The following is a 20,103-nucleotide window of genomic DNA, read 5'->3' as shown; positions in this document are numbered from 1 at the left end:
ATGCCCTTTACATCAGTGAGAGAGCGCAAGGTGTGGGCAACTGATCTCACAGCCAGAGGACCTGGCTTTATTTCTTACAGGTAGTCAAACTCACCAGCTGTAAGCTGGGCAATATTCATTTTGTTCTGGCAGGTTACAGAATCACAGTGGGAGGAATTCTCCGGTACCCCAGCCGTGCATTTCTTGGCGGTGCGTCATTTGCTGGTGGCGGAATTCTCTACTCCCGCCACTTGTCAATGGGGTTTCCCATTGAAGCCACCCCGCGCCGCTGGGAAAAGCTCATGCGGAGGTGCGCTACTGGCGGGAAAAGAGAATCACAACGACTGTAACATTCCGGCTAGTATCTCAGCTCACAAGGTAAAAAGAGCAGTTCTTACTCAACTGTATACCTGTGTGCCTGACATTAAACAATTACCAAGTAACACTGATGATTAGCAGAGAACCTGGAGGGAAAATTCACTGATCCCACAATCTCAGTAGAGAATTAGTGCTCCAGACTGATCCCAGACCTGTGCTCCCTTTGGAATTGACTCCCTGGTGTGAAGTTACAAAGTCTGAATCTGAATAGTAAATATCAGTAAATTATTCAACCACAGGGACAACATAAAGAAGCCTGATTTTCCTATTGTAAACATCTATCCATGTGCATCTCCAGTAAGGACTTACCAGACAGCAACAATATCAAGAACCCTTGACCTCCTATGCCTAAGATTGCAGAGGGCAATGTTGGTCAATTGCCACCTTTTCTTACCCCAACAAACGCAACATCGAGCAGGGATTGAATCCAAGATCTTCTTGGTTTCCATGGCTCTGTACTACACTACATGATAGAGTCATCCAGTTGAGATATTATGGGAAGAGAAACCCATTGAACATTTCAAAAAATGAACGTGAGTGTAGTAGCATAAAATATTTGTTCACATAGAATGTAGAATACTTACAGTGCAGACAAAGGCCATTTGGTGCACCAAGTCCTCACCAACAATCTGAAAGAACACCCTACCCCACCCTATCCCCATAGCACCTTAACCCCACCTAACCTGTACATTCCTGGACACTAAGGGGCAATTTTAACTTGGCCAATCCACCTGATCTACACATCTATGTGCTGTGGGAGTAAAGCAAAGCACCCGGAGGAAACCCAAGCAGGCACGGGGAGAAAGTGCAAACTCTGCACAGTCACCCAACGTGGGAATTGAACACAGGTCCCTCCTGGTGCTGTGAGGCAGCAGTGCTAACGACTGTGCCACCATGTAGGGTATCCAAGGAAACAAATATCTGCAAGCTTATAGCATTGAAAACCATTGATAATATCAGCAGTATAGTATTCGTTCACATTCTGCTCTGTTTTACCTGTATACATCCTCGGAACCCTTGAAGAACACTGCCATCACTCCCGGATACTCCACCAACACTGATTGTTTTCAGTTTCAGCCCATGCAGTTCATTACCAATTTCCACCGTTGTCTGTGAAGCAGAAGGAGACAGAAATCAGTGAGCAAATGATCACAAGAATCATATTGTACCAAATAAAGAGAAACTGACAAATAGATTGGTTGATAGCTAAAAATGATCTTATATTCCATGGTGCCAATGAAAAGAGAGGTTAGTATGGTTCTCCTTAAAATCAAAGAGCAATTCACAAAATCCAAAGCATGTAGTGAAGCTGTTCAAATGGATCGGGTCAGACGATTATAATTTGTCCTGCTTTATATTAGCTCACATTAGGATACACATTATAAAACATGGCAAGGTTTTTCTCTGTATGATGACTATTAGGGCACTATGCAATATGGAATGAAGCTCTGTCTAACTGGTCCTGAGTAGACACAGAGCTGACAGTGCATTAAATTGAAATGTCACTCAGAGGTGCCAGAGGCATGACTATCATGTGAAAATGAAAAACAAGCAAATAAATTAACGACCAATTCAGAACTTTGGGATTGCAGATACTCGTCTGAGATTGGCAGAGCCTAGAGGGAATTTTAACTCATTCCATGCCTGATTTCTAAGTATAGGATGTTGAGGCTTGGACAAATGTTTTGTTAAAAACAAAATACCGTGGATACTGGTAATCTGAAATAAAAACAGAAAATGTTTGATAAACTCAACAGATCTGGCAGTATCTGTGCAGAGAGAAACAGAGTTAGTCTCTCGTGTCCGTATGCCTCTTCTCCAGAGCTGAGATCCTGTTCTATGTGGTACCTGAAGACATCCTCGGAAGACTCTGAAGAAGAGTCATACGGGCTCGAAATGTTGACAAATGTTTTATTTCACAGTTCTAGCCTTTGATGAGCACAAGATTCACTAGTTCAAAGAAAAGTCTTAAAATATTCCTCTACACCAAAGGATATTTTCTGTCACTCAGAAACATTCATTCTCTGTCTTAGGAATGACAGCAAATATTTAGAGGTTCCTTTTCTGTTGGAAGTTTAGAAATGTTTCTGATTGTTAGATTGTTTACACAGCATTGTAACAGAGAAGGAGACATGGTTCCGATTTTGCCGATTCCAGCAGGAGGGAAGAATGGTGTTGTTAATTCCAATAATTGTACATGGAAGGAATAGGTCCGAAACTTGCATTTTACCTTCAGCAAGTTTATTCTCAGAAAAGGTTCAGCAGAGTGACGGGCTCTTTCTGTTCCCGCACACCCAACTGTTTCATCTATGTCCACTCATAGCTGAACTAATGGTGATCACCCCCCTTTAACAATGTAATTGGCTTAACAATGCAATTGCCAAAGGAAGATATTGCTGACAGATTGGCAGATGTGGCTGAGCTTCTCATGTTTTGGTTATGGCAATTAGTAATGGCAATAAGCTGAGTCCTCTGTGTATTTTCATTGCTTGACAACTAGTGCGAAAAGCTGATTCCAGAAATCTAGATCTTCATGTTTAAGAGTTTTCATACATTTATTCTTGCTCATAATCACTTCTAATGTAACAGTACATAGCATTTTCCAACTCAGCATCAGTTTGCCATTGAAGTCTTTTGTGGCTTATAACTCAGTAAGGTATCTACCTAAGTGATAAAATATTGGTCAGAAGCAATCCATGCTGTTGACTTGCACAGTAACCATTGACCAACAAGCGGTGAAAAGAGCTGTTTCAATGATACTGTTCCTTATACTTTGTTCATGTGTTACAATAACAGAAGGGCAAGCAAGGAATGGTCACAATGGCCCGAGTTTCAAAGATCATCTCTGAATTCTGTTAAATTTCCTAGCTCAAAGCTTCTCCCCTATTCAAAGTCAACTGTAGTACTACAAAACTCTCACCTTCATTTGTAAGGCATTCAATCAAAGAAGTTCTATACGTGCATAGAAACACATCTAGATGTAGCCTTTCAAGTAGCAGAGGTGAAGTAAAGTGTGCGCATGCTTGCATGTATATATGTGGGGTTGAGTGGGGGGGGGGGGGGGGGCATTGGGTTAAATGATGTACAGTAAGGGCATCCAAATGAAGCCTATGGATTGAGTAGGGTCTTTCAGTTACTTTTATCTGGTCTACCATCCTTTTGTGCGCTCTTTCAGGTAAAGTTGACTTTCAACGTCAACTCCTTAAACTTCCCAGGCTTGATGGCTTAATAAAAGGTTCATTGGATTTAGACAATTGAAGGAGGGACCTTTTTACATCGAGGAAATAATTTTAACCCAGCTTCCAGACTGAGGAATTGTAAAGAATTGAAGCTGAAGCTTTGTAACAGGCTTACAAGCAGTGATGGCAACAATGGAAACGTCAACAAACTTGGACAAAAAAACAAAAATGTCATTAGCAGAGGATGAGTAATGGCCAGTAGAGGTATTAGAAGGGGATGGTGGAGGAATAGACTCGACGAAGAAGTGAAAAGAAAAAGTGGTAGTGTATGGAGATATGAATACTCAATGTGGATGGAAGCAATGCACTGATCCTAACATTGTAGGGGCACGACATCCTTAAGATACTTCAACAAATGATATTTTTTGCACGCAAATTAGCATGTGGCCTAGTGGTTAGCACAGCTGCCTCACGACGCTGAGGTCCCAGGTTCGATCCTGGCTCTGGGTCACTGTACGTGTGGAGTTTGCACATTCTCCCCGTGTCTGCGTGGGTTTCGCCCCCAAAACCCAAAAATGGGCAGAGTAGGTGGATTGGCCACGCTAAATTGCCCCTTAATTGGAAAAATAATTGGGTAATCTAAATTTATTGGAAAAAAAAGATAATGCTGCCCAAATTCTGTCTGTTTTCGTTCCTGCCCTCCTGCCCTCCTCTCTTGAAGGTGGTGACTCATTCTGGGGGAAATGAGTAGTAATGAGTAGTGACACCTCTACACTTCACACAACTGCTGACTCTTCACAAGTGAGCCTGGACACGAAAGAGTCATTTAATTATTCATCATTTATCTCCTTACTCAGGGTCTGTTTTTGCACGCACATTTACTCAAGGATGGAAAGGCAGTATCAGCAGCAAAATTCCTCTCACTACATCTACTCCCCGAGTCATTGGCATGCTCCTCAATGTACAGATTATAAGGAAACATATTTTCAGGCAGGTTTTATGGCATACAAATTCATAATTTCCTCTTTCTTCCATTCAGAAACAGAAAATTTAAAGTGTGAAGCACATCTTTTTATTGACAGTCATTACCTGGTGATGTCTGTAGTCTATAGACATGAGAGCAGTGTATTTTGTTTCCATACCATCTTTGGAACTTTTAAGTTGCAGTTGCAAGTGGTGCCAATCACCATCATTCACTTTTATTTGGTCCATTGTCAGTGCTGTGACCCGGCTGCTCGAGCGATACACACTTAACATCACATTTCCCTCATCCAGCTGCAAAGATGGGAATATGACTGTTAAACATAATGAATAGACACAAAACCAACCACATTAAACAACAACCGTGACAATTTGTCTTTTATATCGTGCCTTTGAGAAAACACCCCAAGGCAGTGCACAGATGAGTTATCAGAAATGTGGCGACCAGGGGCTTTTCACAGTAACTTCATTGAAGCCTACTTGTGACAATAAGCGATTATTATGTAAAAAATATTAGGACAGGTAGGAAGTAGGTTCTAAGGAGTGTCATCAAGGAGGAAACTAAAGGTAAAGAAGCAGACTGTTTAAGGAGGTAATTCCAGAGCTTAGGGTGTAGCCAGTCGAAGGCACAGCCACCTATGGTGAAATGTTAAAAACTGGGGCTGCGTCAGAAGACAGAATTGGAGGGGTGAAGCCATGAAGAAATTTAAAAACAAGGGTAAGATTTTTTTTAATTGAGGTTTTGCTGAACTGGGAGCCAATGTAGGTCAACAAGTACACGGGTGATGGGTGAAAGTAGAAACTGGTGCAATTTAAGATATGGTTTTGGATGGGCTCAAGTTTATGGAGGGCGCAAGGTGAGAATGTGGCTTGGGGAGTTTAGAAGTAACAAAGGCATGGACGAGGGATTCAGCGGTAGCTGGACTGAGGCAGGGCTAGAGATGGACATGAATTCGAGTGATCCTGGTAACAGGGAGAATATAGAGTGGCAAACTGATTTCAGAGTCAAACATGATTGTAAGGCTGTAATTGGTCGGGTTCAGCATCACAGCATCACGCAATGGTCAGATTAAGGGATTGAGTCAGTGGATGAGGATTGCAGTTTGTGGGAGGGCCAGGAACTGATGGGGGTGATATTAGTGCCAACAGCACTCATTTTTTGGGTGCGTCAAGTGGGCTTATGTTTCCGAAATCATAGAATTTACAGTGCAGAAGGAGGCCATTCAGCCCATCGAGTCTGCACCGGCCCTTGGAAAGAGCACCCTACCCAAGCCCCACACGATCACTCTACCCCCGTAACCAGTAACCCCACCCAACCTTTTTGGACGCTAAATTGCTAAGGGCAATTTAGCATGGCTAATCCACCTAACCTGCACATCTTTGGACTATGGGAGGAAACCGAAGCACCCGGAGGAAACCCACGCAAGCACGGGGAGAATGTGTAGACTCCGCACAGACAGTGACCCAAGCCAGGAATCGAACCTGGGACCCTGGAGCTGTGAAGCAACTGTGCTAACCACTATGTTACCGTGCTGCGTCTGCAGCAGCCTGGACACGTCTGGTATAAACCTCACTAGACATCATCCGGTTACCAATTTGATGCAAGTGATGCCATTTTGGATTTTCACATTTGGACCGATGCCTTCCCTTAACCCTGAACAGCTGAATATGTGCTAACAGCATGAAGATCGCCTGCACCAACAGCACCACCACCCCTACCCTCACCCGTGCTATTTTCAGGAACCATCAGCAACTTTCAGGTTCGTTGCTGGTTTATTTCTTCTGCCTCTTCCTGCAAATATTTGGTGCTTGCCATAGTTATTTGAATTGGGAAACAGCAGAAACAGTGGGGCTTATCAAAAGGCAGAGAGAGCGAGATTTTCACTTTAGAAACAGCAAGAGCAGCAAGACTGTCCTGTAACCAGGAACCAGTCAGAACCCACATGCTATAAAAATTCAAAATCACAGGTAAGTAGGTAGGTAACAGACTGGTTAAGTATTTATCTCATATTGGAAGCAGCAGGAGCTTGGCAGGCATATAAAGCACCCCACAGGAATGGAGTCGAGCGCAGGCAGAGTTCGAAACATCACGTCTGGGATAAAAAGAGATGTTGTCACAGGGAAAGTAGGTGCTTGGTGAGAAGTTCTACTTTCTAATTCCTAGTTTCTATGAAACAGTTTGTAAAGTGATGTTAAGGCATGGCAGGGCAGCACAGCCATGTGGAATGGGCATCCTGTAACTTGTGAGAAATCATGGATTTTCCTGTGGCCAAAGGGCCTCACATACAAGAAGACTCACCAGCTGCAAAAACTTGAGTTCCAGGTTTTGGAACTCGAGCGACAGCTAAAGTCACTGCGGACCATCCATGAGGTTGAGAACTAAGTGGACAACATGGCCAGAGACGTGGCTTCATCGCAGTCTAAAGAGTATAGGAAAGAGGGAATGGGTGACCACCAGACAGCCTAGCAGGACCAGGCAATGTTCTTTGAGTTTATTTTGCTGAGAGACCAGTTTTCCAATTTAAATACTGGTGAGGGTGCTTGTTCCTCAGGCAGATGCAGCCAGAATGAAGTCCATGGCACAATGTGGTGGCTCCGCTGCACAGGAGGGGAGGAAGGAGAGTGGAAGAGCAATAGTGGTAGTGGATTCAATTAGGAGAACAGACAGGTATTTCTACAGCCACACACACGACTGCAAGATGATATATACCTCCTTGGTGCCAGGGTCAAGGATGTCGCTGAGCAGGTGCAGGACATTCTTATGGGGGGAGAGTCAACAGTCAGAGGTCATAGTGGTCCATATCGAGACCAATGACATTGGTAGAAAAAGGAATGAGATCCTGAAAGCAGATTTGAGAGAGCTAGGAAAGAGATATAAAAGCAAGACTTCAAAGTTTGTAATCTCAAGATTGCTAGTGAGTACAGAAATAGGAAGTTAGAGTAAATGAGCGCATGCCTGGAGAGACGGCATAGGATGGAGGGCTTTAGATTTCTGATGCACAGGGACCAGTTCTGGAGAGGGTGGGACCTGCACAAGGACGACAGAAAACAGAAATAAATGGGTCATTATCTGATTGGCAGGTTGTGTCTCGTGGGGTACTGCAAAGATCAATGCTCAGGCCCCAGCTATTCACAATCTATATCAATGATTTGAATGCAGGGACCAAAGGTTTGCTGATGACATAAAACGGGGTGTGAATTTGAGTGGCGAGGAGGATACAAAGAGATTTCAAGAAGGTTTTTAATCAAGCTAAATGAGAGGGCAAGAACAAGGCAGATGGAATATAATGTGGAAAGATGTGAAGTTATCCACTTTGGTAGGAAAAACAGAAATGCGGAGTATTTCTTAAATGGTGAAAGGTTGTATGTCCAAAAGGACCTGGGTGTCCTTGTTCATGAGTCATTGAAAGCTAACACGCACATGCAGCAAGTGATTAAGAAGGCAAATGGTATGTTGGTATTCATTGCAGGAGGATTTGAGTGCAGTAGTAAAGATATCTTGCAGCAATTGTATGGAGCCTGTTGGTGAGACTATGTTCAGGTTTGGTCTCCTTACCCAAGGGAGGGTATACTGAATATAGAGGGAGTGCAGCAAGGATTCATCAGACTTATTCCTGTGACAGTTGGATTGTCCCAGAAGGAGAGTTGAGGAGACTGGGGAAGCAAATTAACAGCCTTGTCGCGCCTGACTTGGGGTCGGGACGAAGCCGTTGATTCCCCCGAGAGGCCTCTTGCAGAATTTGTGACGCGTGAAATGCCTTGCGAGATTTAATAGAGTCTCGAGTGACATCGTGATCTGGATCTTGCTCTCACGGAGTCATGGAAGACCTCTCCAGGGCTCTGTTTATTACTGGTTTCCACACATGGGACCAGTCGTAATGGCACCTGCGGGAGTCTCCTAGGCCATTGGAGACCCCAGGTGGTCAGAGAGAGTGCAGGATGGCATCCTTGCACTCCCACTGGCACCCTGGCACTGCCAGGGTATCTGGGTGGCAGTGCCAGTCTGTCAGGGGCACTGCCCTGCTGCCTTGTTGGCAATGCCAGGGATCAGGCCCATGGGCCGTTACCAGGTAGAGGAGGAGTGAGGAGGGAGTGAGGGGCCTGAAAGGGAGTGGAGGAAGATCAGGTCAAAATAGCGGCCCGATCTGTGAGGAGCCTTTCCTGCTGGGCTCACAAAGAGAAACTCCACGGGGCCAAAAAAATGGCAAAGTGCCGTTGAATAGCAGGATGTTTCTTGCCGCTGCAGCTAAATGTGCCCGCTAAACGTGACCAAAACTGGACATAGATTTATTTCGTTTAAATTGCGACCTGGGCCTTTATTCTCCAGAGATCAGGAGAATGAGAGGTGATCTCATTGAAACATTTAAAATTCTTACAGAGCTCGACAGGTAGGTGCAGGAAGAATATTTTCCCTGGTTTGTAGGATGGAAGGGGGGTCTAGGACCAGGGGAGACAGTTTCAGAATAAGGGGTGAAATTCTCCGCTATCGGCGCGATGTCCGCCGACCGGTGCCAAAAACGGCGCAAATCAGTCGGGCATCGTGCTGCCCCAAAGGTGCGAAATCCTCCGCATCTTGGGGGGCCCAGCCCTAACCTTGAGGGGCTAGGCCCGCACCGGACTGATTTCTGCCCCGCCAGCTGGCGGAAAAGGCCTTTGGTGCCCCACCAGCTGGCGCGGAAATAACATTGCCAGGCAGCGCATGCGCGGGAGCGTTAGCGGGCGCTCACGGCATCCCCGCGCATGCGCTGTGGAGGGAGTCTCTTCCGCCTCCGCCATGGTGGAGACCGTGGCGAAGGCGGAAGGAAAAGAGTGCCCCCACGGCACAGGCTCGCCCGCGGATCGGTGGGCCCCGATCGTGGGCCAGGCCACCGTGGGGGCACCCCCCGGGGCCAGATCGGCCCGCGCCCCACCCAGGACCCCGGAGCCCACCCGCGCCGCCTTGTCCCGCCGGTAAGAGAGGTGGTTTAATCCACGCCGGCGGGACAGGCATCCTAGCAGCGGGACTTCGGCCCATCCGGGCCGGAGAATCGCAGGAGGGGGCCCGCCAACCGGCGCGGCGCGATTCCCGCCCCCGCTGAATCTCCGGTGCCGGAGAATTCGGCAACCGGCGGGGGCGGGATTCACGCCAGCCCCCGGCGATTCTCCGACCCGGCGGGGGGTCGGAGAATCTCGCCCAAGAAGTCGGTCATTTAAGGATAAGGTAAGAAGGGGCGGCAAGGTGGCGCAGTGGTTAGCACAGCTGAGGACCTGGGTTCGATCCTGGCCCTGGGTCACTGTCTGTGTGGAGTTTGCACATTTGCCCTTTGTCTGCGTGGGTTTCGCCCCCACAATGCAAAGATGTGCAGGTTGGGAGAATGGCCACGCTAAATTGCCATTTAAATTGGAAAAAAAATAATCGGGTACTCTAAATTTATATAAATAAAGAATAAAATGAGAAGGAATTTCTTCACTCAGAATGAAAAATCTTTGGAATTCTCCACCTCAGAGTGTGGTGGAGGTTTAGTCGTCGAGTATTTTCAAGACAGGGATTGATGGATTTTTAGATATTAAATATATCAAGGGATATGGGGATAGTGCAGGAAAATGGCGCGGAGGTAGAAGATCAGCAGTGACCTAGGAGAATGGTGGAGCAAGCTCGGGAGGCGCAATGGCCTACTCCTGTTCCTATTTCCTATGTACGGAATGTCTATTGGGAGTAGTGTGGCAGCTGTTGATGTTCTTCCTGCTGACCTCTGTGCTAACCAGCTGCTGCTAGACATGAACACACTAATAGGCCTTCCTGTAGGAATTGAGCATGATTGGAAGAATGAGCAGAAACCATCCAGGACAGGAGAAGCTGCCAGAAAGCAGGAGGGGAGGAGGAGGAGCAGGAGAATAGTTCAGTCAGAGGCTGTATCTGCCCAAGATGTTCAGGGAGAAATTCTCAGCAATGAGCAAGGTTAGAGAGATTTGCCACTCACTAAAGAGGCCATCATTAAAACCTGTCAATTGCTGCCATCATGCAGGGCTGTGTCCGGTCAAGAAGCTCTCCCTCTCACTCCAAACTAGATGGTGTTTACTGGGTGAAAAGAGCTATCCACTGACCACATGGCTCATGACTGATTCAGAATGCACACACATAGCATGCACTTAATGAAAACCAAGCTTCGCCACAAAATTTGATAGAACAGGTCAGTGATGCCCTGAAGCAAAAGCTCCACTACCAGGGCTGCTCTGGAGGACCCTGCTGTGCTCTTAGCTGATGAGGGTCTTGGGATTTGTGGTTGCCTGCTGTTTGCGGCACAGTGGTTATCACTGCTGCCTCACAGCACTAGGGACCCGGGTACAATTCTGGCCTTGGGTGCTGTCTGTGCGGAGTCTGCACGTTCTCCCGTGTCTGCGTGGGTTTCCTCCGGATGCTCCAGTTTCCTCCCACAGTCCAAAGATGTGCAGGTTAGGCGAATTGGCCATGCTGAATTATCCCTTGGTGTCCAAAGGTGTGCAGTTTATGGGGTTACAGGGATAGGGCCTAGGTAGGGTCGGTGGAGACTCAATGGGCCGAATGGCTTCTTTCTGCACCTATCAGATGAAAAGCTGATGAGCAGCAGCAGAAGTGGGAGGAAAAGGAAGACAAAGAGGAGGGAGATTTCAACCTTTGCCAGGAATGCTCTTGAAGAACTAAATCGAGTGTAATACCTGTAACTGAAACCCCAATTCCTCATTTGCCAACAGCCCCTACCTTATTTTCCCTTTGTCACTGACAATCGCATCATTCTCTTGATCATAAAGATAAGCAACAAAAATACTCATTGCAAACTAAATTTATAAATGAAGTCAGCCCTCATTTCACACAACCCTAATCCCCCTTGTGCATTTCCTTATTGCCTGTCTTTGCCTCTACTAGTGCTCCTATGAAGTGCTGCAGCAGAGAGGGAGAGAGAGGGAGAGGTGGTCAGTGAGTGTGATTCAACATGTTTGAGATCATGTTTGAGTTAATGTCCTGAATTAATGAATAGCTGGCAGTGTGCGTAGGTGATGTGGGTGTCAGGCTTGCAATATTGCTGAGTGTATGATAGTGAGGTGAAGCAAATGCAGCTTAGTGTAAGTTCTGATTAGTAGAAGTTGTCAGTAGGTGGATGATGGGAGTGATGTGAATTAAGCAATGGCTGAGGCTGATGATGCTAACAGAATGTGACACTTGAAGGTTCATTCACTGACCACTTGTATGAGGTCATTAAACTTCTCAAAACACAGAATCTAAGTCCTCGGGGCTAAATGTTTATTTCCATGACTATCTGATCCATATTCATTATGCGTCTAGAGGGTCCCCTTTCCCTCATCCAGTTTCAGAGCATCTCCTGTCCTTTCCACCTCCAGCAAGGTTTCTAATGCAGCATGACATGCTCTCCCATGGTCAGCCATTGTTGCACGGCAATATTGCCAATGATTAAAGCACCTCCAGCAGCCACAATGCCATGTTTCTTTTAAGAGGTGCAGGCTAGCTTTAAGTAGTCCAAGCTAGCTTTAAGAAATCCAGGCTAGGTTTAAGAAGTTCAGCCTAGCTTTAAAAAGTCCAGGCTAGCTTTAAAGAAGTGCACAATCGCAAGTAATGATATTGGGTCCTCTGCTGATGCATGCAGACAGTGAACGGGACAGCTGGGGTCGGTTGAATGCAACAATCATTAATGCGCAGGCAGCTCAATGTTGTCATGCTGCCTGCACTGCATATCATGTGCACAGGGGAATAACACCTTGTGGTTTTACATCCGTTCTTAGGGGCGGTCCAAAATTTGTCCCCCTAGGATTTAGCCTTCCCAAGATTTGACTGGAGAAAATTTCTGCTCATCCAATATTGGATGACAGGCAAGTATCAGGGCAGCACGGTAGCATTGTGGATAGCACAATTGCTTCACAGCTCCAGGGTCCCAGGTTCGATTCCTGACTTGGGTCACTGTCTGTGCGGAGTCTGCACATCCTCCCCGTGTGTGCGTGGGTTTCCTCCGGGTGCTCCGGTTTCCTCCCACAGTCCAAAGATGTGTGGGTTAGGTGGATTGGCCATACTAAATTGCCCATAGTGTCCAAAATTGCCCTTAGTGTTGGGTGGGGTTACTGGGTTATGGGGATAGGGTGGAGGTGTGGACCTTGGGTAGGGTGCTCTTTCCAAGAGCCGAATGGCCTCCTTCTGCACTGTAAATTCTATGATCTATGATCATGACAAATAGACAGTTCATACAATTTATCCCACACCTTCGTGTTTAAGAGCACGATTTAAGTCAAACGGGACAGAAAAAAGTCTCCTCTTTCAGGCAGTTAAGGGTCACTTGTAACATGAGTCTTAAGCTCTCCATGCTTGCCCATAAAACAGCATGATAAACCAAGTCCACGTACAGCTGTAACTCTCACTATGTGCTCCGAGGACCAGCGATACAACACTGACATCTTTGACCAGTAGAGGGCAGCTGAAAACCTATTTTGTGCCATGGCTTTATGTGGGACAGTGTGGGGTACCAAGGATGTGGGAAAGGAGAATCCATTAGAAGGACAAGGGCAAATGTACTCAATTTGTTTTCCAAGATAGATTGCATTTCCTGTTCCTTTATCTGCTACAAAGCCTCAGTGAGTGTCCAAATCTCTAATTTAATATTCCCTCTATCTCTGGTTATTAGGATTCAGAGGATGGCCTTTAGCACATGACCCATTTGGCAAAGAGATTAAGAACAGACCTATCGTCGGTTGTTCAATTCCTAGTTCTCTTGTTGCTTCAATAATCTCTACCGTAATTTCATTTGGTCCCAGCAGTTTTATATTCTTCATATAAATCTAAAGACAGCCTCACAATGATCTTGGAGCAATAATCAAACTTGATTGCGAGACAATTCTATTATTTAAGACAAAAGTCTTTTACCACATTGGAACATGAGGCCTCTGTGCTGGGCATCTTGGGGGTCAGTTGTCACCATATTATTGATCCCAAGTATCTGGAAGAAGCCTTGCATTTTAGATTGATAGAGCTGTCATGTTCCATACACAGTCATTATTTTAAACTTAAGCGTATTCCTCGTCTCAAATGCCTGTTTCCAATTGTTTAAATGAATTTACTTTGAAGTAAAAGGAAGATGGTGCATTTATATGGTGTTTCTTACAACCCCAAATCACTTTGCTGCCAATAAAGCTGTTTTATGCTTTTTGAAGTGTAGTCGCCATTGTAGTGCAACAAAATAACGCAGCCAATAAACACGCAACAAAATCTGAAACAGAAATGTGATGAGGGCGAGATAATCAATTTTGTGATATTGATTGAGGGTTAATCTTGATCAGGACACTCAGGATAATTTTCCTGCTCTTCTTTGAAATAATGTCACACACAGCATGTCCATGATGGCACTCCCTCATTGCCGCACAGGAGCATAAACATGATTTCCTCCTCGGGTCTCTAGAGTGGGATTCAAACCCACAACCTTTTGACCCAGCGTTGAGAGTGTTACCAACAGCTGACATCAAGTATATCCTATGAGGCTCAAGCTTAATTTGTCCAGTTCTGCTGACTCCTACGACTATCCAAACTGACTGACCTATTGCCTCCATCAATGTTTCACACTCGCACACGCGCACACACACACACCAGCAAACCCCAGTCAGGCTCCTCAGGCCGAGTCAGAGCAGAATTGGCAGCTATAACTTCCCAAATTGGCATGGTTCCAAAGTGGCAATCCTGGCACTTTTCATTTAGAAAAAGCATATTTTATACGATAAGTAAAACTGATATCAGCCTACACGTTTAAGCAATAAAATCATTAATACATCATCATCCAATGGACTCTAGACAGGCTGGTTCCATTAGAAGAACAGTTCATTTTTCATTTCATGTTCCTAATCTTTTTTGTGCACTCTTCAGCTCAGACAGCACTCACAACTGTCATCATGTCATAAACAATCTGGGCGAGTAACATGGGAAAATCAAATGTCGAACATATCCTGCGAATTTATTCTTCAGTTTCTATTTATGTCATTTAAATAAGCGCAGCTTATTTATCGGCAGTCAGATTGTCCTCCACAAATTTAATATATGCTGGCGTCTGTCTTTTAAACTGACATTTCCAACCCACATGTCAGCTTATTCACTGAAATTAGAGGTTGTCGGCATCTACTAATCAGATCAGTTGTAAGAGAGGATTTACATTTGATCAGTTGTTGTTTTAAGATAAGCTGAAAGTTTCTGAAATTCATACTTACAGTTGGTTTCATTCAGATTTTAGCCCCAACAAGTGGGTTCAGATTTTGGCTGATTTAATTTTCTTTTGTGGTGACAGTAAATAGAGGGTAATGGATTGGCTCTCTGCTATGCTCCCTGCCTTATTTTCCCTTTCGTTTAGTTTGGGAAGGATGTTTAACAGGCGGCCATTCACTACCTTCCATTTTCCACTTCTTCAAAAGTGAAAACACAATCCCAGTGTTCAACCCCTGTCTCAGCTGGTGAACTATTGTGAAGGTAGATTTCCCTCATGTCTGGCTCCAGCCATTCTTGTTAGGCATGGAGAATGTTCCTAGAACTGGATGCATTCACTTGCTTTATGAGAGTTGTTACTGCATTTTTAAATGTGTTCAGAAATAAAGTGAGGGGGGCTGGAGTGTGATATGTTACATTTAATTTAAGAAAGGATTAGGGTTTTGTTGCAATGATGGTTGAGATAGACTGTTGCCCTCTTTGTGGTGAGCACCATAGTGATGTCCTCTAGTTTAGGGGGTTTTCACAGTGATGGTATCTATCTCTTTGTCCGTAAACATGTTGGTGGAATTTCTTGACAGCATATATGATCGGCAAGCTCTCTTTGTCTATATGTAAACACTTCCTCTTGACATCCGACAAGAAAAAGTGTCAGGCCACTCCAGGCCATCTTCCATCTTTTGGGAAAGTACCGCCCCTATGCCATAAGATTAGGCATCACATGTCACTATTATGGGTTTGCCTGGGCCAAAGTGGACAAGTGAGGTCAACGTTTTTCGGGCCTCTTTCACTTGGTCAAAAGATTTTCTCTGGAAATCTTCCCACTTCCATCGTTGATGCTTCTTCAACAGTTGATGCAAGGGCACCAAAATTGACAATAAGTTGGGTGAAAAAAACCCAGCCATAGTTGACCATCTCTAAAAGGGACTTCACCTTGGTCACATTCCTTGGAGCTGGCATCCCTTTTATCACTTTGACCGTGTCCTTGAGTGGATGTAAGCCTTTCACATTGACTTTGAAACCTAAATTAGTGACTTCATCGGCCTGAAAGGTATACTTTTCATGTTTCAGGTGCATGTCAGCTTCTTTCAATCTCCAAAGAACTTCTTCCAAATTAGCGCCATGCTCTTCGGGTGATGCCCCTGTTACTAAGACATTGTCCAGATACACAACAACTTTTGTGATCCCTTGTAAAATGCTTTCCATCATGTGCTGAAATATAGCGCAGGCAGATGAAATACCAAAGAGTAACCTCGTGTACTAGAATAAGCCATTGTGTGTGTTTATGATAAAGAATTTCCTCGAGTCTTCCTCCAGCTCAAGCTGCTGGTACGCATGGCTTAAATCCAAACTTGAGGCCTCCTGCCAACTTCATGTGGCGGTCCTCTATCCTAGGAACAGGATATCTATCTATTGGAGAAGCCCTATTCATGGACATCTTGTGATCACCGCAAATCCTTACTGTGCGGTCTGGCTTTAATACTGGGACTGTTGGTGCTGCCCACTCAGGGAACCCTATCAGTGTAATTATCCCTTGGTCTTCCAAGCCTTTCAACTCAACTTCAACGTTTTGATGCAAGGCATAGGGCACCAATCAGGCTGTTAAGAATGTTGGAGTTGAATCAGGGTCTATCTAAATTTTGGCCTTTGCTCCTTTTATGCACCCATGCTCTCTGAAAGACTTCCTGGTATTTGCACAGAAGCTCCTGGAAAGCCCTGTCTGTGATGCTGAATATCTCCAGCCAGTTTGGCTTGATTTGCTTCAGCCAATCTCACCCCATGAGGGTTTGTCACTGTCCTTTTACTACGATTAAGGGCATCTGGGCAGACTGGTGCTGATATGACACTGGAGTTGACGTTGTGCCCATTATCTTCAGGGCCTCCCTCATATAGGTTCCTAAAGTGCCTTTGCACTACTGAGCCTCAGGGATTGCAGCTTTCCTTGTGGATACTTATATGTCTGTTCTCCTACCACTGTGGCAAAAGCACCTGTATCAACCTCCATATTCAATGAAAGTCCGTTAACAATTAGGACGATTTTGATGCAGGTGTCTTGGTTAACTTCACAATTTCAGACTCCTCTTCCAGAAGTTTACTGTAGGGCGGCATGGTAGAACAGTGGTTAGCACTGTTGCTTCACAGCTCCAGGGTCTTCGGTTCGATTCCAGCCTTGAGTCACTGTCTGTGCGGAGTCTGCACTTTCTCCCGGTGTCTGCGTGGGTTTCCCCCGGGTGCGCCGGTTTCCTCCCACAGTCCAAAGATGTGCAGGTGAGGTGGATTGGCCATGCTAAATTGCCCTTAGTGTCCAAAAGAAAGGTTAGGTGGGGTTACTGGGTTACAAGGAAAGGGTGGAGGTGTGGGCTTAAGTAGGGTGCTCTTTCCAAGGGCCGGTGCAGACTCGATGGGCTGAATGGCCTCCTTCTGCACTGTAAATTCATTGGAATCATTGCGGTTTTTTTGAGAGCGAGGTGAAAGCTGTCTGACTCTGCATCTGGCTTGTATACAGCCTTTTCTATTGCATCTGAAACAAATGAACTCAACATTTGCATCTGTCTTGGGGATGGTCTCCCCCACATAGATGCGGGCGGGATTCTCCCATGCCGCGTCATTTGGGAGAATCGCCAATTTTTCACGCGACGCCGGTCCGACGCTGTCCCGTCATTCTCCCAACCGGCGAGAACGGCGTCATCGAGGTCGGCGCCGCGCCTGCCGGAGAATTGCCCGAGGTGCTAAGTATGGCGATTCTCCGGGCCCCCAGCGATTCAGTGGCCCGAACGGGCCGAAGTCCCCACGGCGTTACTCCAAGTCATGCCATCGCCGTTCACCCCTGCTAAATAAATTTGTCAGCCAGTCGTGCTGGCTGACGAGGCGGAGTGAGGAGGTGAGCGGCCGGTGTTCTCGGAGGCCGCATGTTGTGGTGTCCACGGCCGGTGTTGGTGGGGGGAGGGGTTTTGGGGAAGGGTGCAGCCATGCTCGGAGGGGGAGGGGGGAAGGGGAGGGGTTTTGGGGAAGGGTGCTGCCATGCTCGGGGTGGGGGGGAAAGGAGGGTGGGAAAGGAGCAGGGGGTGGGGGAAGGATGCCACCATGCTCGGGGGGAGGGGGGGTGGGGGCAGCTGGCGGGATGGAGAATCCCGCCCCAAGGCTATGCAGCTGGGCTCCACTTTGGGACCTGACTGTTCAGTAGTAACATCAGCTGTGTTCCTCACAGTATCATTTACTGCAATGGATTTTTATTGTGTTCCCTAACTGTTAATAATAGGCTTTCTCCTTGTGTGCATAACAGATACTGGTATTATTCAAAGAAAGAAATAACTTGTATTTAAACTGCACCATTCGTAACTGCCCGACATGCCAAACTGCTACCCAGCTAATTAGTTGTTTTTTTTGAAGGGCAGTGCCTGTTGTAATGTAAGGAGCATGGCAGTAACTTGCACATAGGCAGCGATGAGATGAATTGCAAACTTAACTATCTTACTGCTGATGACAGGGAGCTAAATATTTGCCAGGAAGCTGGGCTGTTTTGAGAGCGTTTAAAATTTCCAACTCTCCTTTGAATAGTAAAATGGGCTCTTTTGCATCTACCTAAAATGGCAGAAAGGACTTTGATTTAAACTGAAGAACAATACGTTTGGACTCAAAATGTTCTCAGTGCAGCACTGCATTTGCAGCCTGGATTATCTGGTTCAGTAATGGACTGGGGCTTGAGCCCACAATATTCTTTTAAAAATAAATTTAGCATACACAATTATTTTTTTCCAATTAAGGGGCAATTTAGCATGACCAAACCAGCTACGCTGCACATCTTTGGGTTGTGGAGGTGAGACCCACGCAGACATGGGGAGAATGTGCAAACTCCACACGCACAGTGACCCGGAGCCAGGATCGAACCAGGTTCCTTGGCGCTAAGAGGCAGCAGTGCTAACCATTGTGCCGCCGTGCCATGCAAGCCCACAAATTCTAACTCACTGACATCACAAATCTGTGCGACTGAACTCTGCAGTCCATACTTTAAACTTTAGTATTATTTCAGTAGTTGTTGTTCATGGTGCCATGCACTTTGCAGATGTTCCGATGGATGTTGAATTATTTACAGGTAGATATACAGTACTCAATTACTGCAGCTAATTTGTAATATGAAGCTGGAAGCCCTTGGTGATGAGAAAATAGGTCTGTGCATCCAAAGTGCTTCTTAGCCCACCCAGCAGCAAATGCAGGTTAACCTGCCTGGGTTTTACACCATTGTTCCATCCTCTTCCTCCTTTGACAAGGAGATAGCCACATCTGTAATGTACCTAGATAATAATTTACAAGTCGAGTTTCAAATTAATCTAACACCTGGATTGACCATCAGCCCATGAAATCCCATATTGAAAGTTGTTTACATTTCCAAGCGGAGGCGAAAAATTAACTAAAAAATTTAAAGTTAGACTAGAAATGACACATGATCGTTCAGACTCATAATGAAGAGAAGGGCTTTACATTTAGAAAGAGCTTTCTTTACACGTCCTCAGGATGTTCGACACACTTCACAGTCAACACATTACTCCTTTTAAATGATAATCACTGCTTTGATGCAGGTAAATGCAGCACCGATCCAGATTACCCAGATAATCAATTTTGTTACCATTATCATCATCGAATTTACAGTGCAGAAGGAGGCCATTCGGCCCATCGAGTCTGCACCGGCTCTTGGAAAGAGCACCCTACTCAAGGTCAACACCTCCACCCCATCCCCATAACCCAGTCACCCCACCCAACACTAAGGGCAATTTTGGACACTAAGAGCAATTTATCATGGCTAATCCACCTAATCTGCACATTTTTGGACTGTGGGAGGAAACCGGAGCACCCGGAGGAAACCCATGCATACACGGGGAGGATGTGCAGACTCCGCACAGACAGTGACCCAAGCCGGGAATCGAACCTGGGACCCTGGAGCTGTGAAGCAATTGTGCTATCCACAATGCTACCGTGCTGCCCTTTTAGTTTGATTATTTTGTATAATGAATAATTAATAATGAAATAATGAACTTGTTATCTAACCAACTGTGGTGAATGATATCTGTATACATATGTACCCTTAATGCATAGGCCCCTTTAAAGACCGGGGGCGTCATTCTCCGTTTTGCCGGCACCAGGGGGTTTCCCGATGGCGTGGGGCTGCCCCACAATGGGAACCCCATTGACCAGCCGGTGTTACGGAGACTCCCGCCGGCCGGTCGGCGCAGAAATGTGACGGGGCGGGTAGGAGAATTTTGCCCCAAGTTTGGAACCCTGGGGGACTCCGCCTCCGGCTCCGCCCCGAGGAAGCTGTACATAAGGTTACGTTCAGTAGGCAGCATGCAGTGAGCACACTTTTCTGCAGCTGTCTGGTTTTCTGGT

The 20,103-nt window shown here is 45.9% G+C and overlaps 1 protein-coding gene across 5 annotated transcripts in view; it reads right to left on the bottom strand.

Moving 5' to 3' along the window:
* The window catches only part of celsr2 (cadherin, EGF LAG seven-pass G-type receptor 2), a 430,851-nt gene that overhangs the window by 82,710 nt on the left and 328,038 nt on the right, over positions 1-20,103 (bottom strand). For all 5 annotated transcript variants that reach the window (XM_072480304.1, XM_072480305.1, XM_072480307.1 and 2 more), the window contains exons 10-11: positions 4,626-4,811; positions 1,354-1,467 (exon numbers count right to left, since the gene is read on the bottom strand). In XM_072480304.1, coding sequence (XP_072336405.1) covers positions 1,354-1,467; positions 4,626-4,811 — 300 coding nt within the window. The remainder of the gene's footprint in view (positions 1-1,353; positions 1,468-4,625; positions 4,812-20,103) is intronic.

This window comes from Scyliorhinus torazame, chromosome 17 (assembly GCF_047496885.1).
Source record: "Scyliorhinus torazame isolate Kashiwa2021f chromosome 17, sScyTor2.1, whole genome shotgun sequence".
In the NCBI taxonomy this organism is placed as follows: Eukaryota; Metazoa; Chordata; class Chondrichthyes; order Carcharhiniformes; family Scyliorhinidae; genus Scyliorhinus; species Scyliorhinus torazame.
The sequence above is the reverse complement of the archived record's forward strand: the minus strand, read 5'-3'. Positions and strand labels throughout refer to the sequence as shown.